This window comes from Theropithecus gelada, chromosome 16, assembly GCF_003255815.1.
Source record: "Theropithecus gelada isolate Dixy chromosome 16, Tgel_1.0, whole genome shotgun sequence".
Taxonomy (NCBI): Eukaryota; Metazoa; Chordata; class Mammalia; order Primates; family Cercopithecidae; genus Theropithecus; species Theropithecus gelada.
In genome coordinates, this window is record NC_037684.1 from 53,513,670 (window position 1) to 53,525,484 (window position 11,815).

The following is an 11,815-nucleotide window of genomic DNA, read 5'->3' on the forward strand; positions in this document are numbered from 1 at the left end:
CGGATCACGAGGTCAGGAGTTCGAGACCATCCTGGCTAACACGGTGAAACCCCGTCTCTACTAAAAAAAAAAATACAAAAAACTAGCCGGGTGAGGTGGTGGGCGCCTGTAGTCCCAGCTACTCAGGAGGCTGAGGCAGGAGAATGGCGTAAAAACCCGGGAGGCGGAGCTTGCAATGAGCTGAGATCCGGCCACTGCACTCCAGCCTGGGCAACACAGCGAGACTCCGTCTCAAAAAAAAAAAAAAAAAGAATGTTCTTTTTAGGATCGAAGTGAGAGTGGAGAGTGCCTTGTTCAGGCCTTCATACTTGGCAACTCTAGCCCTGCCCAGGGACTCTGCAGCCATCCGGGGGGAGGGTGTCCCCTGACATGCTCAGGACAGAAGCCCCTACCCCAGCAGTCCCAGAGGCCGCCCACCAGGATGTCCTAACCCCACCCACCCCGTGCGCAGCTGTTTTAGGGCAGGGTCCTTGAGCTTGTGGCCCTGGGAGCCTGGGCCTCGACTTTCCCCTCTGACTCCTGTCAAGTCTCAGGCGACGTAAAGAACTAAAGCGCAAGCTGTGCCTGCACTGTAGATCCCAGCTACGTGGGAGGCTGAGGTGGGAGGATCACTGGAGCCCAGGAGTTCAAATCCAGCCTGGGCCACAGAGCAAGCAAGACCCACCCCCTACAAAAAGAATAAAAAACTAAACTGAAACACAGGATGGAGTGTGCCTTCCCCCGCCCAGGACCCCTGAGAGCTGGCATCATGGTGGGAGATTTCTCCCTGGCTGAGGATTCCCCAGCCCGGCTTCTTGAAGCCTCTGGGAGCCCTCCACATCTGCGTGCCGCGAAGATTCCGCAGTGGCAGGGCTAGGGGGTGGCGGGGCACCTAGTGACGGAGGCATTCTCAAGCCAGTGGCAGCAAGGGTCTACATTGCAGGGGGCCTGGCCACCCAGCTGCCTCGAGCCAATGGGGGGCGGGGCTGGGCAGCCCATGGCCCCTGGCCATCGAGCTGTAGAACCCGGCTGCCTGCTATGGGGTCACCTACATTGTTTTTTATGAGAAAAGTAATTTAGAGAAACATATCACTGACCCAGTAATTGTGAAGTACTGTCTACCCCGAGGGTAGCTTTGATCTCCTGCCCTAGGGGGCGTTGGGAGTGGGCAGATGGACCCCTGAGCCCCTAAGATGGGCCCCGGGAATGAGGGTCTGGGATGGGGGTTGTGGGGCAGGTGGGCGGGGAGCTGGGGCCAGATGGCCTTGGTCTGGGGGCAGGGCCTCTGATCAGCGTCTCTGTGTTTGGACAGAACCTGCTGGGACTACAGAACATCTCCAGGCAGTTCTTCCTGCAGGTGTACCACACCTTCCTCAGGATCGCAGAGACCAGGTACCCCGGGCTTTGTTCCTCCCTCCTGTAAGGAAGCTCCTCCTCCCACACCTCCTCTGCCAGCCCCCACCTCAGTTTCCACGGCTGGTGGCTGCTCAGACAGGGGTCCCCAGAGCAGCCCCTCAGCAGCACCTGCGAGCTGGCAAGAAATGAGACTCTCAGCCTTTTCCAGACCTGCCCTGTCAGAGCCACTGTTTTTTATTTTATTTTATTTTTTTGAGACGGAGTCTCGCTCTGTCGCCCAGGCTGGAGTGCAGTGGCCGGATCTCAGCTCACTGCAAGCTCCGCCTCCCGGGTTTGCGCCATTCTCCTGCCTCAGCCTACTGAGTAGCTGGGACTACAGGCACCCACCACCCCGCCCGGCTAGTTTTTTGTATTTTTAGTAGAGACGGGGTTTCACTGTGTTAGCCAGGATGGTCTCGATCTGCTGACCTCGTGATCCGCCCGTCTCGGCCTCCCAAAGTGCTGGGATTACAGGCTTGAGCCACTGCGCCCGGCCCAGAGCCACTGTTTTAATAGGAGGCCCATGGTCTGTGCACAGGGGAGAATTCGAGAAGCTCTGCTCCGGGGAGCCGAGAGGCAGTGTTCCTCTCTCCACAGAGCTTTCTTGGGGGACAGGAATGGGAAGAGGCTGGGTAAAGAAAAAGAAGGCAGCGTGTCTCTCCCGGGTTGTGATTTGTGAAGGAAGAGAACACAGGGTATGGGGCAGCTAACACAGACAGGACGCAGTTGCCGCAGGGACGGCGGGTGAGAGGCTGTGATGAGAGATGAGGAGACCCAAGCACTTCCCTCAGGTGGTTTAAAGAACCTCTGATGAGGCCGGGCGCGGTGGCTCAAGCCTGTAATCCCAGCACTTTGGGAGGCCGAGACGGGCGGATCACGAGGTCAGGAGATCGAGACCATCCTGGCTAACCCCGTGAAACCCCGTCTCTACTAAAAAAAATACAAAAAACTAGCCGGGCGAGGTGGCGGGCGCCTGCAGTCCCAGCTACTCGGGAGGCTGAGGCAGGAGAATGGCGTAAACCCGGGAGGTGGAGCTTGCAGTGAGCTGAGATCCAGCCACTGCACTCCAGCCTGGGTGACAGAGCGAGACTCCGTCTCAAAAAAAAAAAAAAAGAACCTCTGATGGCCGGGCACGGTGGCTCACGCCTATAATCCCAGCACTTTGGGAAGCCCAGGCGGGCAGATCACCTTAGGTCAGGAGTTCAAGACCAGCCTGGTCAGCATGGTGAAACTCCATCTCTACTAAAAATACAAAAATTAGTTGGATGTGGTGGTGCGTGCCTGTAGTCCCAGCTACTCGGGAGGCTGAGGCAGGAGGATCACTTGAACCCAGGAGGTGGAGGTTGCAGTGAGCTGAGATCATGCTACTGCATTCCAGCCCGGGTAATAGAGCGAGACTCCATCTCCAAAAAAAAAAAAAAAAAAGCCTCTGATGAGGGGTACCTCCCTGCCAGACCATCCAGCGGGAGTGGTCTCGGGGACCTGTAGAGATGGCTGCCCAGTGCTGTGGCCTGGAGGGAGTGGGGGCGATCCTGGACCATCTTCCCCTCCCCCTGACCTGCTGCCAAAGCTTCCCAGCGGCTGAACCCAGCTGGAAGCCAGTGGGTTCCTTACCCTTCAGAGGCACCAGTGGGCAGGGGTCGGCCGGATGGGGGAGCAGTGATTATGGAGCCTGACCAGTTAGAGAACATCACGGACTGTCAGAGGGAAAAGGAGCCTGACTGACTGTTTAGTCCTAAGCCTTCTAGAATGTCTAGAGCAGGGTGTCCAATCTTCTGGCTTCCCTGGGCCACACAGGAAGAATTGTCTTGGGCTGTACATAAAATACACTAATGATAGCTGATAAGCTGGAAAAAAGAATCACCTAAAGAACTCATCATGTTTTAAGAAAGTTTACAAATTTGTGTTGGGCCACGTTCAGAACTCTCCCAGGCTGCACATGGCCCGCAGGCTGTGGGTGTGGCAGACCTGTTCTAGTTCTAGAGCCACCTGCAGAGAGCTGCTCAGGCTGGTCCCGTTCCTTGTGGTCACTCAGCAGATCCTGTGCCACAGACTTGAGTCCCAGAGAGCTTCGGGAGTGAAAATGTGAGCATGTCACCCCGCCGCCATCGTGACCCAGGCCTCTCCACTGCCCGTCCTGCACAAGCCTGTGGACGCTGAATTTTGAATTGAATTTTGAAGTAGAACAGGGATGTATATGGGTTAGGAGAAAGCTTAGGAGAAAAATCTCAGCCTAGCCTGTGCGTAGTCTTGCAGAGTAGCTTGCTAAGGTTCCTGAGCTTTAGTTAAGTGTCTGTGAAACAGCGAAAATATTGAAAGTGATTTATTTCCTTAAGCCTTGAAACTCGCCATCATCTGGGGCCAGCCTGGGCATTGGGCCTCCCCTGGGAGCTTCTTGGCGCCTCCCAGCTTAAGCAGCAGCAAGACGCTGGAGTCAACAGGAGGCCTGGGCCAAGCTGGGTGGTGACCAGTCCTCTGCCTGTCCACAGGGTAGGTGATGCCGTCCTGGGGCTGGTCTGCATGCTGCTGCTGCTGGTGCTGAAGCTGATGCGGGACCACATGCCTCCCGTCCACCCTGAGATGCCCCTTGGTGTGCGGCTCAGCCACGGGCTGGTCTGGTCTGCCACGACAGGTGAGGGACCTCTGGCTGACATCGTATGCAACCTTGGCTGCAGGTTGGGGTCACTTGGGGAGTCCTGAGTCCCACTCCCAGAGGGACTCATGTCATTGGTCTGGGTGTAACTTGAGCATTGGGACATATAAAACACCACACCAAACTCTGGGACATGTGATTGATTGATTGATAGATTGAGACGGAGTTTCGCTCTGTCGCCCAGGCTGGAGTACAATGATGTGATCTTGGCTCACTGCAACCTCCGCTTCCCAGGTTCATGTGATTCTCCTGCCTCAGCCTCCTGAGTAGCTGGGATTACAGGCGCATGCCACCACGCCCGACTGATTTTTGTATTTTTAGTAGAGACAGGGTTTTACCATGTTGACCACGCTGGTCTCAAACTCCCGACCTCAAGTGATCTGCCCGCCTCGGCCTCCCAAAGTGCTGGGATTACAGGCATGAGCCACCGCCCCTGACCCAAACTCTGGGACATTTAAAACTCCGAACCAAACTCGGTGGGTTCTGATGCAGCCAGAGCTGAGAACTGGCCAGCTCTGGTAGTTCTTACCCTGAAGCAGTTTTGCCCCCGGTGACATTTGGCAATGTTGGGAAACATTTTTGGTGGATACCACCAGGCAAGGCAGTTGCTGGCAGCTAGTGAGGAGAGGCCAGGAATGCCACTCAACCCCTGACAGTACACAGGCTTCCACAGCAAACAGTGATCTGGCCCAAAATGTCAGTGGTGCCAAGGTGGAGAAACCCAGTCTACTGGCCCGTCCTGGGGAGAGAAAGCAAATTCCACGGAGACCGACAGGCTCTGTTTGAATTGTGCAACTTGCTGGGGTCCAACTTCAGCTTCAGGGGTGGAGGCTGCAGGCTGAGCCACAGATAACCAAGGGTCCTCTGAGAAAGGGGTGGTGAGGGCTGCATTGTGGGAGGAGCAGCAGGCCTGTCAGCAGGTGAAGGACCGCCCTGGAGGAGGTGCAAGCCTCTTCTCAGTACATCTAAGATGGGCACAGGTCCCCTGGCTGAGCACCGGGCAGGGAGGCCCAGAGACGAGGGCACACCCAGGAAGGTCAGGAAGTCTAGGTGACTCCGAACCTTCTCAGAGCTGGGGGGACAGATTAAGCTCAGAACAGCCCAAGCTTGGCCTTGATGTTGGGGGGCTGCAAAATCCAACAGCCATAGGAGAGAGAGGGTGGCTGGATTTAGTTCTTGAGTCACTTCCTCCTGCCCAGGCTGGTCGGTTCCCTGTGGTCTCTCCCTGGATCCTGTTCAGCAGACTTGAGGCCGTGGTGAACACTGAGAGCCTCGTAGGGCGCAGAGGACACTGGGTTTAGAGTGGAGATGTCCAGCTTCCAGTCCCAGCCTGGCCTGGGCTTAGACTTGCAGAGTAGCTTCCGAAGGTCCTGAGCTTTAGTTCAGTTGTCCGTGAAATAGTGAAAACGCTTTGTTATCTTCTTCTTATTGTTATTATTTTTTGGAGATGGTATCTCACTCTGTTGCCCAGGCTGGAGTGCAATGGTGTGATCTTGGCTCACTGCAACCTTCCTCCTGGTTTCAAGCGATTGTGCCCCCCTTAGCCTCGCAATTAGCCGGGATTACAGGCGTGCACTACCATCTTACCAGGCTAATTTTTGTATTTTTAGTAGAGGCGGGATTTCACCATGTTGGCCAGGCTGGTCTCGAACTCCTGACCTCAAGTGATCTGCCCGCCTCGGCCTCCCAAAATGCTGAGATTACAGGCCTCAGCCACTGCTCCCGGCCTATGCTTTGTTATCTTAAACCTTGAGACTCAGAGTGTGGCCTGGGACCAGCAGCCTGGGCACTAGGCATCTCCTGGGAGCTTACTGGAAAGGCAGGATCTCAGGCCCCACCCCAGATGTCCGAATCAGAATCTGTATTCTTCAGCGCATGCCCAGGGGATTCACGGGATCACCTTAGAAGTCAGAGATTGGAAGCTGGGCACGGTGGCTCACGCCTGTAATCCCGGCACTTTGGGAGACTGAGGGAGGCAGATCACCTGAGGTCAGGAGTTCGAAACCAGCTTGGCCAACATGGCGAAACCCCGTCTCTACTAAAAATACAAAACTTAGCTGGATGTGGTGGCGTGTGCCTGTGATCCCAGCTACTCGGGAGGTTGAGGCAGGAGAATCGCTTGAACCAGGAGGCAGAGGTTATAGTGAGCCAAGATTGTACCACTGCACTCCAGCCTGGCGACAGAGCGAGACTCTGTCTCAAAAAAAAAAAAAAAAAAAAAGAAGTCAAAGTTTGGGAACTGCTTAGAGACCCCATGTTTCTTAGAGACTTGTTTCGTATTACTTTATGAGATGGTGAGTCAGGTGCGGCCACAAGGGGAGACCGAGAAAGGTTCAGGAAGAAAACCGGTTTATTGTACTCACAGGTCCTAGAGACAGGAGGCACAGCATGCCATGTAGGGCCATGTCAGAGGACACCAGGGTGGCCAGGAGGAGAAGCCAAAGCTGTGGTTTAGGCCATAGCCTTTATTGAGGTTTTCAAGATAAAGGCAAGGTGAAGAAAGGTGACCAGCTTAGGACTGGCAGTTGGAGGAATTGTGGTGGGCTTCAGGCGTAAGGCAGAAAAATCTTGCCTCCTGGGGTGCAGGCCAGGCAGGTGGAGGAAGGATGGCTCCCGAGGGGTTAGCTGGCATATCAGAGACACACTTAGGGCTGCTTTTGTTTCTTAAGACTTGCCTAACCCTGAAGGCAGTCTCTCCGCAGCCAGAAAGGTCTTGTAAGATGTCAAAACGTCGTAATGTACAGAAACTTGAGAAACATTGACAGTGTAGGGTTGACAGTGTAGGGCTGCTGTCTCCTTTTTCCCAGTGTGTGTAGCATTGTCCTGGGGAAACTACTTAAAAAGCTTTTGATTCTTACAACAGCTTTGAGGATGAATTTATTTTCTCCATTTTGTCAATGAGGAAAGTGAGCCTCTGAAAGATGAAAAATAAAACAGAACTTCTCAAGGCCACACGGCTGGGAAGGGGCAGAACAAGGATTTCACCCGAGTCATCTGCCTTTTTTTCTGAATGGTCTGTCTAGAAGTGTATCAATTTTAGTGATCGTCTGAAATAACTAACTTTTGGTTTCATTGATCTCCCTTTTGCTTGTGTTTTCTAGTTCATTGGTTTCTGCTTGGGGCTTTATTATTTCCTTTCTTCTATTTATTTTAATTTTTTTTTTTTTCAAAAAAATGTTTTTTTCAATTTTTTTTTTTTTTTTTTTTTTGAGGCAGAGTTTTGCTCTTGGCCCCCAGGTTGGAGTGCAATGGCGTGATCTCAGCTCACTGCAACCTCCACCTCCTGGGTTCAAGTGATTCTCCTGCCTCAGCCTCCTGAGTAGCTGGGATTACCGGCGTATGCCACCATTCCTAGCTAATTTTTTGTATTTTTAGTAGAGATGGGGTTTCACCATATTGGCCAGGCTGGTCTCGAACTCCTGACCTCAGGTGATCCACCCACCTTGGCCTCCCAAAGTGCTGGGATTATAGGCATGAGCCACCGTGCCCGGCCTTTTTTTCAGATTCTTAAGGTGGAAGCCTAGGTCTTTGATTTGAGACCTTTCTTCTTTTCTAATATAGTTGTTTAAATGCTATAAATTTCACTCCTAGCACTACTTCGTTTGCATCCCACAATTTTGATATATATGCTGTTTTTCAATTTTCATTCAGTTCTAAATACTTTCTGATTTCCATTTTGACTTCCCCTTTGACCTGGGGATTATTTAGAAGTAGATTATATGATTTTTCCTTTGAACCATGGGAGTTATTTAGTTTCCAAATAGTTGGGAATTTTCCAATTAGTACTTTGCCATTGATTTCTAATTGAGTTCCATTGTGATAAGAAAACATACTTCATGATTTAAATTGTTTTCCTTTATTGAGAGTTGTATTATGGCCCCGAATATGGTCTATCTTAGTGAATGTTCTGTGTGCACTTGAGAAATAATGTTTTCTGCCATTATTGGGTGGAATGTTCTGTAAATGTCAGGTCTAATTGGTTATCTCAGACTACTATATTCTTGCTGATTTTCTTTCTATTTGTTCTATTGCTTATTAAAAGAAGAATGTTGAAATAACTTCAGCTATAGCTATGACTTTGTCTATTTTCCTTTCTTAGTTATCAGTTATTGTTTCATATATGTTGAAGCTCTGTTTTTTAGTATATAAACATATAGAATTATAATTTTCTCTTGGAATGTTACTCTTTTTTTCTGGGCAATATTCTCTGCCCTGAAATCTATTTGATACTCAGAGAGCTACTCCAGCTTTCTTTTGATTAGTATTAGCATATCTTTTCCCATCTTTTTACTTTTTTTTTTTTTTGAGACAGAATCTCTCTCTGTTGCCCAGGCTGGAGTGCAATGGCGTGATCTTGGCTCACTGCAACCTCCACCTCCCAGGTTCAAGCAATTCTTGTGCCTCAGCCTCCCAAGTAGCTGGGATTACAGGCTTGCACCACCAAGCCCAGCTAATTTTTGTATTTTTAGTAGTGATGAGGTTTCACCATGTTGGCCAGCCTGTTCTCAAATTCTTGGCCTCAAGTGATCCACCTGCCATGGCCTCCCAAAGTGCTGGGCCACCACACCCAGCCTCATATCTTTTTACTTTTAACATATTTAATTAATTTGTGTTCTTGTGTTTAATGGTATGTTTTATAGGCAGCATATAGATGGGATTTGTTTTTAATCTAATAATCTCTGCCTTTTAATTGGAATGTTATGCCATTTATATTTAATGTCATTATTGGTATGTTTGACTTTAGATCTACCATATTGCTGTTTGTTTCCTCTTTGTCTCATTTGTTCTTTGTTCCCTTTTCCCCCTCTTTCTACCTCTATTGATTATTTTTTATGATTCCATTTTATGTCCTTTATTGGCTGATTAGCTGTAACTGCTATATTTAGTTTTTGTTTCTAAGTGGCTGCTTTAAGGTTTGTGGTAAACATCTTTATCTTGCTACAGTATACATTAAACTTCAACTTCATGTGACGTAAGAACCTTATAGCAGGCCAGGTGCAGTGGCTCACACCTGTAATCCTAGCACTTTGGGAGGCCGAGGGAGGCGGATTGTCTAGCTCAGGAGTTCAAGACCAGCCTGGGGAACATGGCAAAACCCCATCTCTACCTAAAATACAAAAATTAGCCAGGCATGGTGGTGCATGCCTGTAATCCCAGCTGCTGGGGAGGCTGAGGTGGGAGAATCGCTTGAACCTGGGAGGCAGAGATTGCAGTGAGCCAAGATCCATCACTGAAGCTGCAAACTCCTGGGCTCAAGTAATCCTCCTGCCTCAGCCTCCTGAGTAGCTTGGTCTACAGGCATGCATCACCACATTTGGCTAATTAAAAAAATTTTTTTTTGTAGAAACGGTCTATGTTGCTCAGGCTGGTCAAAGATTCTGGGCCTCAAGTGATGCTCCTGCCTCAGCCAACCAAAGTGCTGAGATTGCAGGCGTGAGCCACCATTCCCTGCAGGAACAAAGTCTTTTATATTTATCCATGTAGTAACTGTTTCTGGTGCTCTTAATTCCTTTGTACAAATCCAGATTTCCATCTGGTATCATTTTCCTTCTACCTGAAGGACTTTATTTTTTCTTCTGTTGCAGGCCTGTTGGTGATTAATTCTTTCAGCTTTTTCTTTCTTTCTTTCTTCCTTTTTTTTAATTTTTTTAATTTTTTTTTTATTTTAAGAGACAGGATTCTGTCACCCAGGCTGGAATGCAGTGGCGCAATTACAGTTCACTGCAGCCTTAAACTCCTAGATTCAAGCAATCCTCCTGCCTCAGCCTCCTGAGTAGCTGGGACTATAGGTGTGCATCACCACACCTGGATACTTTTTTATTTTTACTTTTTGTAGAGATGGTGTCTTCCTACGTTGCCCAGGCTGGTCTCTAACTCCTGGGCTCATGGGATCCTCCCACCTTGGCTTCCAGAGTGTTGGGATTACAGGTGTGAGCCACTACTCCTGGTCTTCTTTCAACTTTTGACTTTTATGTGTCTGAAAGTCTATTTTGCCTTCATTTTTCAAAGATAGTTTTGCTGGTGATAGAATTCTCGACTTTTTTTTTTCAATACTTTTTAAAAAAAATTATTTTTTTTTTATTTTGAGACGGTGTCTTGCTGTGTCACCCAGGCTGGAGTGCAGTGGCACGATCTTGGCTCACTGCAATCTCTGCCTCCTAGGTTCAAGCGATTTTCCTGTCTCAGCTTCCCAAGTAGATGGAATTACAGGCACATGCCACCATGCCCAGCTAATTTTTGTATTTTTAGCAGAGATGGGGTTTCACCGTGTTGGCCAGGCTGGTTTCGAACTCCTGACCTCAGGTGATCCACCTTCCTTGGCCTCCCAAAGTGCTAGGATTACAGGCGTAAGCCACTGTGCCTGGCCTCAGGACTTTAAAGATGCTATTCTGCTGTCTTCTGGCCCACTTGGTTTCAAGAAGTGTGCTGTCATTCTTATTTTTGTTCCTCTGTATGTAACCTTTTTCTCCACTGCTTTTAAAATATTCTTTATCACTGGTTTTAGGGAGTTTCATAATATGGCTTGATGTAGTGTTTTTTGTTTGTTTGTTTTTTTCTGTGTTTATGCTTAGGATTCATTGAACTTCTTAGATATGTGGGTTTGCAGTTTCATCACATTTGGAAAATATACACCCATCTTTTCTTGAAATCTTTGCAGTGTCCCCCTATGTGATTCCACAGACTTTTTTTGCAGACGCCCATACCTGTATTTCAGGCACCGTGAAGCTGTTCCCACAGCTCACTTGTGATTTTTAGTCTTTTCCATTGTGTGTTTCCTGTTGGATAGTTTCTACTGCTACATTTTAGTCTTTTTTTTTCTGTAATGTCTCCACTGTTGTTAATTGTATCAAGTGCTTCTTCCATCTCAGACACTGTGGTTTTCATTGCTAGAAATCCAATTTGAATCTTTTTTTTCTTTTTCTTTTCTTTTCTTTCTTTTTTTTTTTTAAGATGGAATTTCGCTCTGTTGCCCAGGCTGGAGTGCAATGGCGCAATCTCGGCTCACTGCAACCTCTGCCTCCCGGGTTCAAGTGATTCTCCTGCCTCAGCCTCCCAAGTAGCTGGGATTACAGGCACCCGCCACCACGCCTGGCAAATTTTTTGTATCTTTAGTAGAGACGGAGCTTCACCTTGTTGGCTGGGCCAGTCTCGAATTCCTGACCTCAGGTGATCCACCTGCCTCAGCCTCCCAAACTGCTGGGATTACAGACGTGAGCTACCATGCCCAGCCTCAATTTGAATCTTTTAAAATGTGTTTTGTACATCTTTACTTAACAGTTGCAATCTTTCCTCTCTTTTTTTTTTTTTTTTAAGTATATGGAATTTGGTTACAGTTATTCTTTTAATGTCCTATTAACTATTTTAATTCTTTTTTTTTTTTTTTTTTGAGACGGAGTCTTGCTCTGTCGCCCAGGCTGGAGTGCAGTGGCCGGATCTCGGCTCACTGCAAGCTCTGCCTCCCGGGTTCATGCCATTCTCCTGCCTCAGCCTCCTGAGTAGCTGGGACTACAGGTGCCCGCCACCTCGCCCGGCTAGTTTTTTATATTTTTTAGTAGAGACGGGGTTTCACCGTGTTAGCCAGGATGGTCTCGATCTCCTGACCTCGTGATTCACCCGTCTCGGCCTCCCAAAGTGCTGGGATTACAGGCTTGAGCCACCGCGCCAGGCCTATTTTAATTCTTTTAATGTCCTTTCACATTACATTTGGTTACAGTTCCTCTTTTAATGTCTGGTTAATTCTGTCATCTTTTTTTTTTTTTTTTTTTTTTTTTTTTTTTTTTTTTTTTT

At 48.8% G+C, this 11,815-nt stretch overlaps 1 protein-coding gene across 2 annotated transcripts in view; it reads left to right on the forward strand.

The window, feature by feature from the left end:
• Positions 1 to 11,815, forward strand: part of SLC26A11 (solute carrier family 26 member 11) — a 36,429-nt gene that overhangs the window by 7,269 nt on the left and 17,345 nt on the right. For both annotated transcript variants that reach the window (XM_025361555.1, XM_025361556.1), the window contains 2 exons: positions 1,273 to 1,371; positions 3,864 to 4,006. In XM_025361555.1, coding sequence (XP_025217340.1) covers positions 1,273 to 1,371; positions 3,864 to 4,006 — 242 coding nt within the window. The remainder of the gene's footprint in view (positions 1 to 1,272; positions 1,372 to 3,863; positions 4,007 to 11,815) is intronic.